Below are 16,052 nucleotides of genomic sequence, written 5' to 3'. Positions count from 1 at the left end.
AAAGATTCGTTTTTATTTTATTTTTTTAATATACCAAAAAAAAATTCAATTAAATTAAAGAGCTGCTTTCAGTTTGTCGGTTGTTAACAAAAAATAATAATCAGATGGTCACGCTGGCGACTAAGCCCAAACTGCTCCGACCGTGACTCGTCACTTTCTTCGTCCTTTCTGTGCTGTGCGTATAGAGAGTTTGGAACAGAAAAAAAAAACGTGAGTACAACCTAACCTACTAGGAATAGAAATGTGACCTCACATGACTGGTCAGAAGAGCATTTGTTAATCTTCTTATCAACACCTTTTTTTATTATTATTTTTTTTTTAAATAAATCTCTCAATAAATCCGTTTTTTTTTTATATTTTTAAATATTTAGGGGGGAGTCTTGCCTGGAATTGTCGTCTGGCCTCTGTGAAGGTGTAATTGTTTTGTTTGTTCGTTTGCCCCGGGTCCTCGTGTATACACACCAAGTCGACCGTGGATTTCAAACTTGTTTCAATGGGCTTTCCCCTCCTTTATGTCATTGCCGGTCATGTCGTTATGGTCCATGTTTTGCTGCGTGTGTATACATGGCAAACTGCAGAGTGAATGTTGATGCGCATCCTGTTTTTGTTTGCATCACCAGCACTCGTCAAATTCTCACTATAGAGTTGGCTCTTTCCCACACCTAAAAGAAAAGAAAAAGGTGGAGCTTTTGATGGGCACGTAACGGCCATGTCATCCTGTTAATTCACTCAATTGTTGAAGGTGCGACGTTAATTCATTTTTTTTTAAGTTCGATATTTTGTGACGACATTGTCGTATATGGGCGTTAGAAAAGGAAAAGGGAATTGGCCGAATTCATTTGAAACTGGAACATTTTTTTGTGGGGGTCCAGTTAAACAATGGGCGGGTCTCATCGCCTCTGGTCGAACGTTGGGGCGTCTTAAAAAAAATTCAAGAAAAAATTCCTTCAACTTGTATAGAAACAGTGAAATTGAATATGTTAACGCCGGCTGCTGGAACAAACGAACGATGGGCGTTCCATGCCGAAAACCAAAGTGAGAGCTAAAATTGTCTGTGCTGACCCTCATTTTATTTTTTTTTTTTTCATAAAGCAACGAACCACTTTCTCGCAAATTCGTGTTAACATTTTTGCTCCACATCAAAGCGGTTCTTCTATTAATAATTTATCAAACGAAATTCACCTGAGGCGCATAGCCGTGTCTGTATAGAAAGGGGGGTGGGCTACCAAAATGTTTTGCATACAGACACGTGTGTCGAAATCAAAAGGAAACCTGACCCCTCGTACATATAGAAATGAATATTAAAAGAGATTTTAAATGAGATTAGAGATCAATTCAAAAGCAACGTTTTTCTTTTGTTTTTTAAAGGTGAAAACAAAAGGTGGGCGTTGGTCGCCTTTCACTTTGCCTGCCAGCCTTTGCAGAACGCAGTTCACTCTTTATGATATGAAAGATGCAGACCGAACTCTATATATAGTTGCATTTTTTAAAAAATTAACATTATCCAATCAATTAAGGCGTGATAGAGCATTATACAGCACGTGAATGACGCAACGATTTCTTCATCGATGATTGTGTTATCGTATACACTCATCTTCCAACGTTCCTCAATTTCAGATCGTCATTGATTGAATAAAACATTAGAATGACCTAGAAACGTGACTGTTCACCTGCCGTTGATTCTTCATCATTTCTTTGTTCGAATTAAAAATAACAAATTATGCAAGACATTTTTGGATTTTGTTGTTGTGTTTCGTTCGTTTGAAATTTCGCCTATTCACTCGCCTGTATATATGCAACATTCACGATGACGTTGAATATAGAAAATCAGATCATTACGTGAGCCATACCTATACTGCCTATGAGTGACCCAAGGCGATTAATTAGTTATGCATTGCTGAATTCAAGATTTATTTAAGAGACAACAGCTGTTGTTGTGTACTGGTGCTATTCATTTGGCTTCCGGCGCTCTATGAAAATGAAAATCCAAAGAGAAAATGCTGTGTTTTTTGTTTTTTTCTAGATTGCTGCGTCCAATAATAACGACATGAATATGGAAATGGTATTTAGTTACACGAATAGCAAGAAAGCAACGCACATTTCAGATCAATAGACGAAAATCAGATGAACAATCGGACGGGAGGGGGGGTCTCTCTCTCTCGAATGGGGGTTCTCCTTATATAAACCGCCGACAACGTTGCAGTGCCCAGTCACGTGACTGTGAGGCCCCAACGGTCCAATCACGCAATGGATATTGAAAACAAACAATCCTCTTTCGATATAGAGGTCCAGTCTCATCAGTTCGTTGGTATACAACACGAAGAGCACAATGGATATGTTTTTCTAACGGACGTGTGTCTTACAGGTGGATGGCGTGACTTGATATTCAAATGCACGCATAAAACAGGAGAAGAGAAAGAGCGAACCGCCCTCGACTCTGTGTCGCTGTTGGCTGTCTATATATATTCAAATTAGGCATCTTTTTGCCCTCTTTGTTTCCTAACTCATCATATCAGAGATGTGTTTCGATTCAATCGGCCAGCACATCTCAGTCAACAGTCTTTTGTTTCTTTCGTGCACACATTTTGTAATTGAGGGCCCTTTTCAGTTAGCCATTTATCTTTTTTCTTTCAAATCTTCTTGTATATATAGACCTCCCAAAATAGACGACTTTAATCGACTCATTTCAAATGAGCAAATTGAATTTCCCAAACAAAAACAAAAAACGAATCTCTCCTTCTGTAGATAATTTAAACTTGGCAAGGTCGCATCTGTTCCGACGAAAACAAAACAAAATTTTGACATTCAACGTTAACCCAGACGCCATCTTTGGCCAGCATTTTGATAGGCCTTAAACTTTAGTTTTTGGGTGAATTCTATACTGTGCGAATGTGATGTTGCTTTCTTTGCCGAATGTTTTGCAGTGACTTGTTGTTGATTAGCGAACGTCGTCTGCTCCACAATTGCTCGTGGCAATTGTATGCAGACCTCAAACATATTGAGATTGATTGTGTAACACCACACACAAAATTTCAAGAAAAAAAAACAAAAGCGAATCGGATTTTCTTTTCTCTTTTGCTGGAAAGAATCGCACCCCCCGTCGTCTCGCACATCACGGATTGGGGTAACATTCCATTTTAAAGTCTTTTGGAGATCTATAGCCTACAGGTTATCATGATTTATATGTACACACACACACATACGCCGTTTCTTATTTTGTTTTGTTCGTTGTTGAATATTTTTGTTTTTCTATTCTATACATCTCGGCATTTTCTGTTAATTAAGTCCGAAAACCTTTTACACGTAGCCCAAACGAAAAACGAAGGCTGCCTGGAACGGTGGCCCAGCACGGGGGCTATAGCTAAGGCCTCTCAGTCGGCGGGCTACCTTTTCCCATCTTGTATAGCCCATCATTCCACGTATCTCCGTCCCGCCTGTTGAAAAGCGAAAAGATTCCGGATCCTTTTATTTTATTATTTAAAAAAAAAAAATCTTTCAAGGAAAATGTTACAAGACATTGCCCTTTCGCACCTGCTATATGCATACTGCAATTGTATTTAATAGAGTGAAAACGCTTTTTTCTTTTCTTTCTTAATTTAAATTTGAATTTCAAAGCCTTTTGGCTGTTTCTAATGTGCCACAGATGAGCGTTTGTTTCGGTTCTCCTCATTGGCGTTCCAAACAAAACAAAAAACAAACGAATGTTTTTAACGATGTCACACGTTTTTGTTTCTCATTATTTCGAATTTTTCCAAAAGTGCATTTTGTTATATCTACCTTATATAGGCAAGGCTTTCGTCTCGTTTACGTGTAGATAGAAAACAATTGAAATTGTTGGAAGCTGAAGAGACGAAAACCTCTGGAAAGCTATTATCCTTTATTATTCAAAAAAGATTACAGGGACTAGCCCCTACACTTTGTCTATATACGGAAGACTAAACAAAAAAACAAAAAAAAAACAACAACCCCTTGTGAACATTTTCCTACTGATGCAAGAAAAGGAAAAGAAACACAGCGGGTTCACTCGATGGATTTTTCTTTGGGGTCCCTTTCGTTTAACGACTGGGCGATTTACAGCCGAGCCAGTTGGACTGCTGCTGCTGCTGCTGCTAACATGATGGTCTATACTACTATATATACTATATCTCTTTAAAAAAAATAGGATTTTATCTTGCATTCGGCATTTTCAACCCCCTTCTGTTTTTTGGGGGCCTTCTCCGCTGCGGGGTGGAAATGTTTGCCTTCAAGTTGTAAATTAACTGTGCAACAGCAGTTTTCGGGATGCATCAACAGCATTTTCTCTCCGATCGTCATCCAATCCGTTCGATTTTGTGTGTGTGTGTTACATAAACGCGTCATGGGGGCCAAAGGTTTTCGGATAGATGCGCGGACTCATGGCCGTCCTGCTGTTTTCTTTCGGAGATCTATATGCATATTCTTGTTTTTTTTGTTTTATGGAAGAGACTCCGGAGATATTGCGGAAGAGAATATAAAATATATTTCTCAGTTCTATAAATAAACACACCCAGGAAAGCGTGACGTGGAAACTCGCGACGTGAGACGGATTTTTCAGTTGTGTGGCACGAGCATATCATTTATGAAATATGATGATTTTCTTTCTTTTCCCCCCTTTTTTTTGTGTGTGTGTGGGTGCTTTCGTTGTGATCTGAAAGCCGATATCCAGATAACAAGAGTCTCGTGATGTGTAACGGTGTCGAGAAAAGAATTTTCCATCGATAATTTCTTGTTTGAATGGAGCGCGCGAGAGACACAATGGGAACTCCCGCCAGCATCTGCTGATTACCTGGTCACAGCTCAAATCTCCTTCTGATTTCAGTGGCTGATAATGTTTTCTCATTAAGGCGAGGATTAGGAACCGAGTTTTGAAAATGTGAAGGAATTAAATTTTTTTTTTTTTTGGGGGGGGGGGAAGAATTTCCATGTTGCACCGCAAACCGCAACCGCACGACACCTATCTTATTAAGCGAGGCGTTTCAACATTTTTTTCTTGTAGACTCTCCCTCACCTTTTAATTTAGGGGGAGGGAATTAAGGAGGTCGTTATTTTTGTATTCCATGCGCTCGTTTTCATAAATGTCGTGCTTCGTTTCAACAGCAATCACCGTTTAAAAAGGTCAAATGGCAGTTTCCTATTTAGAAAAATTCTTCTGAAACGAAAGGGGCAAAAATGGGCCAACTCTTTGAAGGGGGATGCGAATCTTTTCCGATTTTGTTCGACCCTTGAAAACCGCCTTTTTTGTATCATACAAATTCACAATCACACACACACACACGTTTGAGAGAGAGCCACACGCCCTGTGACTATTGTTGACTTGTGGGGCACCAGGAAATGTATAATTTCAGGGTGGTCAGTCACAAGAGACACAGCAGCGAAGGCGGTGCAGGTGTATAGGATTTCCTCTTTTAAAAATTCATATTTCGTTTTTTTGTGGAAGGCCTACGACTCTTTTGTCCTTTAAAGTCATAAAGAATTTTTGAGTTTTCAAAAACCGAAAAGGCGTCAGGTCCATAACCAACGCCCATTCCTTTTTGTTGCACGTTTCTTCCTGCCAAATATTTAATTACCGCTGCGGAAAAAAAGAAAGAGATAGAGACACACCCTCCCCCACTTTGCCCGGCGAACTCCACATGCATATTAATGATCCACATACAATAAGCAGAAGCTCCTTAACTCTGAAATGCACAATAAAAACGTCTGCCCATCATTAGCTACCAAAAAACAGGTCATCAAGTCCTCGCTCCCCCCCTATTCGTTAATTGCCTTCGTTTGCTTTTTTTATAATTAGACGATAACTAACACGACAGTTTTGCATTTGCGCAAATGGCCCGGCCTTTGTGAGAACCTTATAAAAATAAGCTTCTCTGAAAGTCTTACTAGTCGTTGCTCACAGCTCAGCAGGGCCGACCATTCCGGTGCGGATTTTGGGTGTGTGTGTGTGTGTGTGTGTAGTGGACGCATAGAGCAGAGACAGTGAAGGATGACGGAAGCAGCGGTGGGCCATCGAATCAATCCGTTCTCGATCCATCGTAGCGATGGAGACAGTGATGATGATCCGTGGACGACAGCCGCTATGCCCCGAATGATCCGCAATCGCATCAAACCGATGATAATCTTAGGCGGAGTTCCCAAACGCCAAACGGCCGGCGTGCTGGCCAAGCGGATGAAAAAGGAACGAAGCGAAAAGAAGATGGCCGTCAGGTTTGGACGGTGCGTTCATGCGACCGATATCCCGCCGACTTTCGGCACCCACCTGCGTGATTTTATGCACGCCACGTCCATGCACGGCCTGAAATATGCGGCCGAAAAACAGGCCACCTGCATAGAAAGGTAACAAAATCAAAAAAAAACAAAAATTATGTAAAGCCTTTTGAAAATTCAAATGGAATTAACGGATTGCCTCACATCCATGGCAATTGCATAAATGCGGGTCACTTTCGAGTCGGGTGAACGACTGGTGTGTAACACCTTTTGTCGTGACGTGCGTCCGTTTTCCGTGTCTCGTCATTATTTTAATCACATACACCTGATGCCTACGCTATAGAATATAATCAAAGGAAAACTTGTGTTCGAGCCGAAGGAAAGAATTCAATTGACGGCTATATGTCGAAGGCAGCAGCGGTTCCGTTCGAGCGGCAGAGCGTGATGCCACACCTGCCGTTCAAATTCTTCTTTTTTTACACACACTAATCCACCCACATGACTCATATATGTAGACACGCGAGAGAAACAGACGCCTTTTTTTAAATAATTGATTGATTGATCAACATGTTTTTTTTTTTCGTTTTCCCCCCCACTTTTGAGGTTCCTATGGATTGCCCTTTTCCTGGCCTGTTTCTGCACAGCTGTTTTCTTCATTATGCGCATGTGGTCCAAATGGGTTTCATCGCCCGTTATTATTTCGGTAGGTTACATTCAAACGATTTCAAATAACTGCTGTGACCGATCATTTTTGCGAATCCTTCCGTATCTACACGCGAAGGTGGAATCGACCGATTTCCCCAACTCGCAAATCAATTTCCCGACCGTTTCCATTTGCAACGTCAATCAAGTCTCTAACGCGATTGTTTTAAGTTTAATCAGCTCCAAGTAAGATATTTGATTTTCCATTCAATTCTGCTATTCTTAAAAATCAAGTAGAACTCACACGTAAATAAAAGCAGGTTCTATCGCGATGCCAATATGAGTCGGGAAAACGTGCTCGATCTGCTGGGTGGTCTGATGAGAGGAGGCGTTCCCGATAGCGGCGAAGATTACATCACGCAATTGGAAGATAGCATCCACATGGGCGATCTCACGTCGGCCAACTTGACTCTCTTCATGCGTAACGTAATGCTATAATAACACCCGAACCAATATGATGCCCTTGCCGCTTGCATTCAAATTTATGTGACACGTTTGAGGTATAGTGTGTAGTTTCTTTTTGACAACGAGATTTATACGTTAGTGCAGGTGGCGCAGCCGTGCTCGCAGATGTTGCTCTATTGCGAGTGGCAGAGCAAACCGGTCAACTGTTCCAACATTTTCCAGCTCGTGCCGTCCAATCAAGGCTTCTGTTGCGTCTACAATCTGCAGACGATTCACCTGAACAGGAAGAGGTAAATAATAAGGCGGGCAGTTTGTGTAGTTGGAGCGGACGTGAACGTGGCGGATGTTCGCCAAAAATGTCTCTACCTTTGATGTGGACAGGAACAGGGCCGTTCCGCTAGGCCAGCAACCCGTCAAGGCCTACGGTGAGGGCGTTCAAATGGGACTGACGGTCCTGCTCGATGCGCAAATCGATGATTACGCTCTGACTTCTTCCTTCTTTCGTGGATTCAAGGTGTGTTATGCTTCTATATAACCTATCTCATCATTGTGGCAATTGAATTAAAACATTCGTTAATGTTTCGATGAGGGAAATTTTAAAATAAAAGGTGTTAATCCATCATCCGGAAGACCAGCCTGATCCGTCGACCAAGGGCTTCGCAGGTAATGTCCACAATGCACGATTATAAAGTGTCCCGTTTCAAGTGAATGTTTAAAACCCTGCCAAAGCAAGAATGAAGCCCTTTCAATTGACATTTTTTTTTTTTTGAATTATCCAACAAATGAAAATGGTAAAGGGTGTATAGCTTTTTTCTTTTTAAGTTTTATTATTGTTTCCCCTAATGCTATATCTCTATATAATGCGCCCCTCTGCGGATTAAAAAGAAACACCATACGGTGTCAAATAGGATTTGAAACGTATAACCTTTCATTTTCCTTCCTTAATATCAAGCAGTTTTTAAATGCGGAAATGGTTTGTTTTTAATTTTTAATTTATTTTTTCTAACGATTCTAACGATTACAGTATCGCCGGGTGATGAGGTGTACGTTGGTGTAACTGCCTCGTCCATTTTCAGCACGGAAGACGTTCGGCTTTTGGCTCCGACTGCACGCAATTGCCGCTACAACAACGAGAACACTTTAAACTATTTTTCCCGCTACAGCCAATCGAATTGCTTGATGGAACGTATGGCGAAAACCATCGCCCGGCAATGCGGTTGCCTTCCCTTCTATTTTCTAGGTTATTTTTTTTTTTTGTTTTTCTCTTAAGAGATAATAACTGATATATTATTTTTCCTCTTTTTTTTTTTGATTATTCTAGTCGGTGATGAAGCGACAGCCATCTGCCGTTACAAAAAGAAACCATGTGTTCAATCAGCTTTCCGTAAGGAGGGAACTGTAAATAGAGCGAGTTAAAGACGTGAACTAGTTCTTATACGATTTATGGCAGATGATTTCCATAAGAAGGATGTCCACTGCCCGGTGAATTGCAACACAACGTCTTACTCGGCAGACATTTCACGCGGTCAATTTCCTAATGGCGATTTCATGTCGTCCCGAATGGCTCGTGACATTAATCCGAACATCATCTCAAACGAATCTTATTTACAGTTGAGCTTGAAACGTTATTTTGAATCATTCCTGATTATCCAATGAAAATCTCATTCATGCCAAACTGGCCGTTTCAGAAACAACGTGGCTCTTTTGCACGTCTTTTTTCGCGATCGTAGCGGCATCCAGTATCGCAGGGACGTTCGTTACGAATGGCAAGATTTCGTTTGTAAGGCTAAGCTAAACTGAAAATTATTTTATTTACAAACGTAGCCAGCGTTATATTAATGTATCTCGTGATATAATTGTGCTAAAATTGATTTTTATCAGCTGCCGTGGGAGGTTTACTGGGACTTGGTGTGGGTTTCAGCCTCCTCAGCCTGATAGAGATCCTCTATTTCTGCGGTTTGCGGTCCTGTCTACGTCGTAATCGCGTCTTTCTAGCACCAGCACCTGTTCACCCTCTGAATACAGTTGAATTTGATGTTAAGAAACGCCATCTACGGCTCCACATTTGAGTTCTATACCGAATAAAAAAGACGTTAGTTTTTCAGCCGCTTAACCACGCATCGATCAAGGAATGGGCTAAAGTTCCACGGGGTGGAACGAAAAATTGGTTTGTTCCCTCTTTGATGGCGGACATCGTTTCAAGCGGATTGGTTTTGATAGAGTCCAATGAACGTCTGACTTCTTCGACCGAAAACCAACGCGCATCCTCCAGTTCCGACGTGTCAACATCTAGGGTTTCGTTTCCTAGTTTGACAATGCAAAATACTTTGTTAATTTAAAAACGTTTTTCACTCTTTAAAATACATTATGTACCGTTGACTATTGCGTGGCATCCAATCATTAGATTGCTGGTTGGGAAAGACCAATGCTGAGATGCTTTATAATCTACGCTCAATACAGTAAGGCCAACCTCTTCGGCTACTTCTCTGCGTATGCCTTCCTCCAAGGTTTCTCCTGCATATAAATCGATTTAATTAAGTACCACAACTGAATTGTGGAGCAAAACTTAAGATTATTACCAGAATCAACATATCCAGCGATGCACGAATACATCCCTTTAGGATGGCGTCCCTGTCTGACGAGAAGAAGATTACTCTTCGTGCTGTCCGCCACCAGCACAATGCCAACAGGTGACAAAGTAGGATACCAAACTTCTTCGCACTTGTGGCAGGTCCTACACGAAGCAGTTGAATTTCTTATAGATGGACTACCACATTTGGCGCAATGAGTGTTTCGTCTGTGCCAGTTGAAAATAGCTTTAGCTTTAGAAGCAAGAGAGGCTTCATATGTAGGCATCATCTGCAGTGAAAGAAAGATTCTATGACTAAGTAAGGACAGAAGTATATGAACTCTTGGTTATGTCACACTACCATGAGACTGAGGCGGAAATCTGTAAATGATCCTTGAGATTTGCTTAAGACAGCCTGTTTAGATTCTTTACCAAAGCCGACAATCTGAACAGCAAACTGGAATTGTCCACCTTCAGCCATTCCCAGTAGCATAGCATTCTCTAAAAACAGCTTTGGTTCTGTTTGTAAATCATCAAAATCCATCCAAGCAATGCTAAAATTATCAGTTAGCAATGGGTCTCCTTTGTAGTATATCAGGCATTTGCCTCTTCTTATTACTTCTTCGGTTATCCCTGTTTTCTCCCGCAGGTTCTGCAACATTTTCATCCGCTGGACATAAGAAAGTTGTCCACCCAGCTGGCCAGACATATTGCTGATCGAATGACATCTTCGGCTTGGATTCCATCCTGACCTATTTAATTTAGTGCTACCGAAACGTAAAGCTGCAGCCAACGAATGACACACATTTCTTGAATTCATGATATCAAAAGATCACTGTTTTTAATTAGAATAACACATCGGAATTCGGTCAAGGCCGACAAAAGCAGACGATATTAGAAATCCTTTATCATAAAAAATGTTGATACGTCAACACATGTCTGCCAAATCGACAAAGTAATTTCAATAAAATATCATCAGAATTATTAATTATGTTGGCTTAATGCTCGAAAATGTAAAGTAAACTTTAATGAGCCTTTGAAACATTTTCAACTTCTCACATTTACTTTAAAAAAATAAGTTCGAAGAGCCAATGGAATGAATTTGATGTCTCAACAACGCATAGTTAGTTAACGGCTCTGTCTTGATGCTGACGTCAGCTTTAAGGCATACGTTCACATACAGGTCTTGAGATTCGTTGGGGGAGTACCACCGAGCTTAATTCAGACTGGATTGCGATTGATATTCATAGTCAATCCTGTGACCCCCAATTTATTCGAATACAGAGGTGAGTGTGAAGTGCTCCATTTTGATCGTCGGAAGTTCTGTTTGTACAGCAACTGGCGAATTGAGGACAGCTGATGAACGCCAACCCTTTTTAGTCCCATCACTTTTTCTGGCTTCGAAGTCGTTCGCCTTTTACGTTCGCTTGCGTATGACATACATATTAAGCTGGTTTCATCAGTTGTATCAGTTTTCCTCTATTGCATAGCACCAGATCAAGTCAAAGTTAGCATTCATCAGTGAATTAACGCTCCTGCTGTCAATTTATTTCTAGATTCAAAATGTTTGTGTGGGATTGGTTAACAGGAGTCCTGGGCATGCTTGGTAAGAACTAATATAAAATTTATATTTTTTAAAATTAAAATTTATTTATTGTTTTCTTCTTTAGGCCTCTGGAAAAAGTCTGGAAAGCTTCTCTTCCTTGGACTTGATAACGCAGGAAAAACAACACTTTTGCACATGCTGAAGGATGACAGGATGGCTCAACATGTACCCACTCTTCACCCCAGTGAGTTTTGCAAATTTATCTTGCTGTTTTTGCAGCTGTAAACTTTTTTGCTTGCATAACAGCGTCAGAAGAGTTATCGATTGGCAACATGAGGTTCACCACATTTGATTTGGGTGGCCATACTCAAGGTGGGGAGCAAGATTTACCATATTCAGTGGAATATCTTAATATTTAATGATTTTTTTAAATAGCTCGGCGGGTTTGGAAAGATTATTTCCCAGCTGTGGATGCAATTGTGTTTCTCGTCGATGCCTTTGACACCCAACGTTTTCCAGAAAGTAAAAACGAGCTATGCTCGCTTTTAGCCGATGAGCAATTGGGACATTGTCCTATTCTTATACTCGGCAACAAGATCGACAGGTCTGGAGCAGCTTCCGAAGATCAATTGCGTTCTTATTTTGAGCTGCACAACACTACCGGAAAAGTAGGATTTCCCTTTCACCTCAACTTATTCAAATACTCATAATATAAATTCTGATTTGCCTTTATAGGGCAAAACGCCAAGATCTGAGTTATCCTCTCGGCCCTTGGAATTGTTCATGTGTTCAGTTCTGAAGCGTCAAGGCTACGGCGAAGGTTTCCGCTGGCTAGCTCAATACATTGACTGAAAATATAAACGTTCGAGTCGGGGAGGAGAATAAACACACCTTCCGTACCCCCTCCTCTTCCAATCTTTTATTATTAACCGAAAAGAAAACAAATCCAAAACGATTCCTATTCGTTCCCCCCTTGCGCTCGCTCCTTTTTTCCGGTTTGTAACAGATAACGAGATAACTTCAGCAAAAGTAATATATCGGCTCTCGGTTTCTGTCCCTTAAAGTAATTTCTGTCGATAATTTCAATATATTTTTTGAGTCGTTTGCCGTCATGTGCGATTACTCTTTGTATATTTTGGCCCCGTGGTTTGTTAGCAACTAATTCTGAATTTTGCATGAAACTTTTTTTTGCTCATTCGAGATGATTCTTTAGTTAGAAAATGCGCATTGGTTGTCGAGTTCTTAGCTCGATTTGTCAGTCTAGTGAAGTGAAATGTTGATTACAGAAGCGAGTGGTATCTTTCTGTGCCTTCGGTTTGAAAACTCCCAATTTATTGACTCCAGACTTTGATCCTCTCAACTAGGGCAGTTTTCTAATTGAACCAATGTTATCATTAAGATAGCCGTGGTGTGTAAAATCCTTGAAAAAGATTTATGTAAGACATATCAATTTTAAAAAAGAAAATTTTAAAGACAGGATATGTCGAAATGGTTTCGATCGTCGGCCGAATTCAGCTAATGTTGGCCTATTTATTGCAACACTGAAAAATCATACAAGTAATAAATTAGCGTAGAGTTGTCGTACATGGAAGAATGTCTTGTATCTACTTAATGTAAATGAAGACAGAACTAACCCTAAAAGTCAGTGGAACGAGTTATTTTTGGTTTGTTTGATAAGAGAAAGCCGGAGAAAGCTGTGATGTAACGTGAAACAACATCTACTGGAAGCTACACTTCAATGACATGATCCTGCAATCGAATTCCAAGGAAGAGTTCCATTCTTAGAGGAAAGTAAACATCCTCTATTGTGTTCAGTTTGTATTTCTTAGACATCGAGGTCATTTATCTCATTCGCAGCATAGACGTTTCTTCTGAAAAACTTACTCGTTTTGCTTTTTTTTTTCTTCGGCAGTGACATGTCAACGTTTGAAAGATCAATTGTGATCATATCAGAGAACAATTATATATGTTTCATTAATTGCACTTAGCTTAATGGACTAGAGTAGCATCAGATGTTGACTTACAAATAGTTTTTCCCAGGTGAAAACTTTGGATCGAAGCTTATTGTTGGCAGTGTACATGCTGCATTCTTCAGTTGAAAACGTGATGGTGTGATCGATCTCACTCACATATTCACTTTGATTCCTTCTAGAGGGGTGATGTATCCACTATCTTCGATAGTTCCTTCGAATTAAAAAGCTTGACAATTGCACTGTAACGAAGCAGAAGAAGAGTTAAAACGTTTCCTGGCAAAGTTCAACAACCACTGACAGCCATCACGAGGAAGCCAAATGAGCTGCAGCAAACAGGTATATATGCGTGGAAGACAAAACGAGAAGAAAAAGCAAACAATTCTTTTGAAAAAACAACCGTCCAAGGTTTTCTCAAGAAAAGTACTGCATATCTAGAGAGAGAAATATGAAAAATGAGAGAAACTGAAACTGCTCCAATCCACTCGTTCAGGTCCCTAATATGCCCCGTGGATTTGTTTACTGAGAAAAGTTGAGCTCCTGATGTTTGATGCCCCTGAATTAACTAACCCTCTAGAGATCAGTCCACACTTTCAGAAAGGCTACGACCTCACTAAGGTGTGTTTAATTACATTAGCTGTGTGAAACGGAACTGTGCTCGGGTTACATCAGATCGATCTAGGGCATCCGTCAAACGACGTCCAAGGAGCTGATCTCGTTGGCTTAATGAAGAATAAAAACACCAAGTTACCAAATAAATTGTTTGGAAGAAAAAATACTTTAAATATTATCTTTGGACAGAGTTGATGATGTTGGTACAGTTTTCCGGTTTTAGTGGTCATCTGCACTGGTATATATGGCTGATGGTTTCTTTAAATTTTCGTCGACCGGTGTCTAGTACAAGATGGTATCCTACTTATACTTGTGTGGCAGCCAATATGTTGAATTTCTCTTTCTTTCTATTTAAATTTCTTTACCGCAAACATGTGGACGAGCAATAACGACGGGTATATAAGCACCGGAGTCGCTGTTCCAGAAGACACATCACTTCCTGCTGTGTACAGCAAGAGCTCACAATGAGAACTACTAGACAATCTGTAAGTAAAAACTCGTAAACATAAACCAGGAATGTACAGTTCAATTCTACATGATCAACTTAAGTTTAAGGTAATTCATTTAATTCATTTTCTTGTTTGCGTTTAAGGTTCTTCTGCTGTTATGTCTCGTGTTGGCCACTGCCCTAGCTGACCGTGAAAGACGATCACGTAAGTATATCGTGATTTTTGCTAATTTGAAAAGTTACAATCTATTTCGCTGAAAATCTAGTTCTGTGCATGAACTGACTTTAATTTCTTTTGCAGCCGATGGGCATGGACATCACGGGCATCATGACCACGATCACGGACATGGTGGTGGCGTCCCAATTCACACTCCTGATGTGGGTGCCGGATATGGTAACCCAGTAGCTGTTTCGTCTTACAATACGCAACCAGAACAACAGTATTACGATCAACAGTCTTATTCTGTTCAACCATCTGTTCCTTCCTACGATACCCATCAAGGATCTTCACAACACGAAGGTCAAGCAGCTCCTTTCTACGGTTCCCCAGCTTATGAGTATAGCCCTCCTGCTCCTGCATACAGCCCTCCTGCTCCTGCATACAGCCCTCCTGCTCCTGAATACAGTCCTCCTGCATACAGTCCTCCTGCTCCTGCATATAGCCCTCCTGCTCCTGAATACAGTCCTCCTGCTCCTGCATATAGCCCTCCTGCTCCTGAATACAGCCCTCCTGCTCCCCAATACTCCCCACCTGCCCCTCAGTATCCAGCTCCTTCTTACAGCCCTGCAGCTCCACAATACAATCCTCCTACTCCTCAGTACAGCCAATCTTACGAAGTCCCACAACAGTCGTATGAAGTCCCTCAACAATCGTATGAAGCCCCACAAGAGGTGTACGAAGCCCCTCAACATTCTTACGGAGCCCCGAAAGCCAAGAAACCCAAGGGTAGTTATGGTGCCCCAAAAGCTAAGAAACCTAAGGGTGGCTATGGCGCTCCAAAGGCCAGCAAGAAGCCAAAATCCAGCTATGGAGCTCCTAAGAAAGCTTACGGTGCTCCTCAACAGTCGTATGCAGCTCCAGCACCTTATTACCAAGCCCCTGCTCCTTCTTATCAAGCCCCAGCTTATTCTGCTCCTTCTTATCAAGCCCCAGCCTATTCTGCTCCTTCCCCTGTCTACACCCAACAATCCTACTCTCCCCAAGTCTATGGCCATTAAACATTACGTGAATCCGCTGGCTGATTCACGCACTTTCATGTTTTTCTAATCATTTGCCCTTTTTTTCCTTGTGCTTACGGGTGATGTTATACCCACATTTTGTTTGCAGTGCAATGGTTTCCCATCAGTAATTGTAATGTTTATTATCGCATTTTACAGTTGCAATCAGAAATATATTAAAACTAGTATCCGAAACGGCTCTTACTTTATCTGCATGAAGACAAAATCAAACGGAATAAAGCTTAATTGAAGTGAACTTATGGCAAGCCAAACTTTACAGCCGCTGCGCTCTCGTGTTACTTTCAATCTGCAATAATATTTAACCTAATATTTACACGTTAGCGTGAGAGTTTACAGTGGTGT

General features: G+C 40.9%; 4 protein-coding genes across 8 annotated transcripts; 3 read left to right on the top strand and 1 right to left on the bottom strand.

The window, feature by feature from the left end:
• Positions 1–1,898: 1,898 nt before the first annotated feature.
• Positions 1,899–9,705, top strand: LOC116932576 (pickpocket protein 28). Of its 4 annotated transcripts, none has more exons than XM_045179655.1 (13): positions 1,899–3,124; positions 6,138–6,348; positions 6,823–6,922; positions 7,001–7,107; positions 7,179–7,347; positions 7,471–7,616; positions 7,708–7,840; positions 7,935–7,989; positions 8,351–8,566; positions 8,648–8,710; positions 8,777–8,936; positions 9,015–9,106; positions 9,208–9,705. In XM_045179655.1, exons 1-13 carry the CDS (start codon positions 2,914–2,916, stop codon positions 9,393–9,395), a joined length of 1,851 nt encoding a protein of 616 aa, XP_045035590.1. In that variant the 5' UTR covers positions 1,899–2,913; the 3' UTR covers positions 9,396–9,705. The 4 variants fall into 4 exon arrangements, with proteins under 4 accessions (XP_045035590.1, XP_045035591.1, XP_045035592.1 ...); XM_045179656.1 differs by having other exon boundaries at positions 1,902–3,124; positions 7,182–7,347; XM_045179657.1 differs by having other exon boundaries at positions 2,986–3,124; positions 3,308–6,348.
• Positions 9,119–10,803, bottom strand: LOC116932597 (NAD(P)H pyrophosphatase NUDT13, mitochondrial). The gene is made up of 5 exons (XM_032940376.2): positions 10,257–10,803; positions 9,906–10,185; positions 9,700–9,840; positions 9,405–9,630; positions 9,119–9,341 (listed from the first exon to the last, which is right to left on the bottom strand). The coding sequence occupies exons 1-4, from the start codon at positions 10,713–10,715 to the stop codon at positions 9,428–9,430; spliced, it is 1,083 nt and encodes a 360-aa protein (XP_032796267.2). The 5' UTR covers positions 10,716–10,803; the 3' UTR covers positions 9,119–9,341; positions 9,405–9,427.
• Positions 10,804–11,018: 215 nt separating this feature from the next.
• LOC116932616 (GTP-binding protein SAR1) lies at positions 11,019–12,545 on the top strand. Its single transcript, XM_032940407.2, has 6 exons — positions 11,019–11,181; positions 11,452–11,501; positions 11,566–11,685; positions 11,748–11,813; positions 11,877–12,109; positions 12,177–12,545. The coding sequence occupies exons 2-6, from the start codon at positions 11,459–11,461 to the stop codon at positions 12,291–12,293; spliced, it is 579 nt and encodes a 192-aa protein (XP_032796298.1). The 5' UTR covers positions 11,019–11,181; positions 11,452–11,458; the 3' UTR covers positions 12,294–12,545.
• Positions 12,546–13,122: 577 nt separating this feature from the next.
• Positions 13,123–15,884, top strand: LOC116932602 (extensin). Of its 2 annotated transcripts, XM_045179659.1 has the most exons (4): positions 13,123–14,508; positions 14,616–14,676; positions 14,773–15,129; positions 15,172–15,884. In XM_045179659.1, the coding sequence occupies exons 1-4, from the start codon at positions 14,488–14,490 to the stop codon at positions 15,687–15,689; spliced, it is 957 nt and encodes a 318-aa protein (XP_045035594.1). In that variant the 5' UTR covers positions 13,123–14,487; the 3' UTR covers positions 15,690–15,884. The 2 variants fall into 2 exon arrangements, with proteins under 2 accessions (XP_045035594.1, XP_032796278.2); XM_032940387.2 differs by having other exon boundaries at positions 13,124–14,508; positions 14,773–15,884.
• Positions 15,885–16,052: the final 168 nt, after the last annotated feature.

This window comes from Daphnia magna, linkage group LG10 (assembly GCF_020631705.1).
Source record: "Daphnia magna isolate NIES linkage group LG10, ASM2063170v1.1, whole genome shotgun sequence".
In the NCBI taxonomy this organism is placed as follows: Eukaryota; Metazoa; Arthropoda; class Branchiopoda; order Diplostraca; family Daphniidae; genus Daphnia; species Daphnia magna.
Note: the sequence above shows the minus strand (reverse complement) of the source record. Positions and strands in the feature narration are given on the sequence as shown.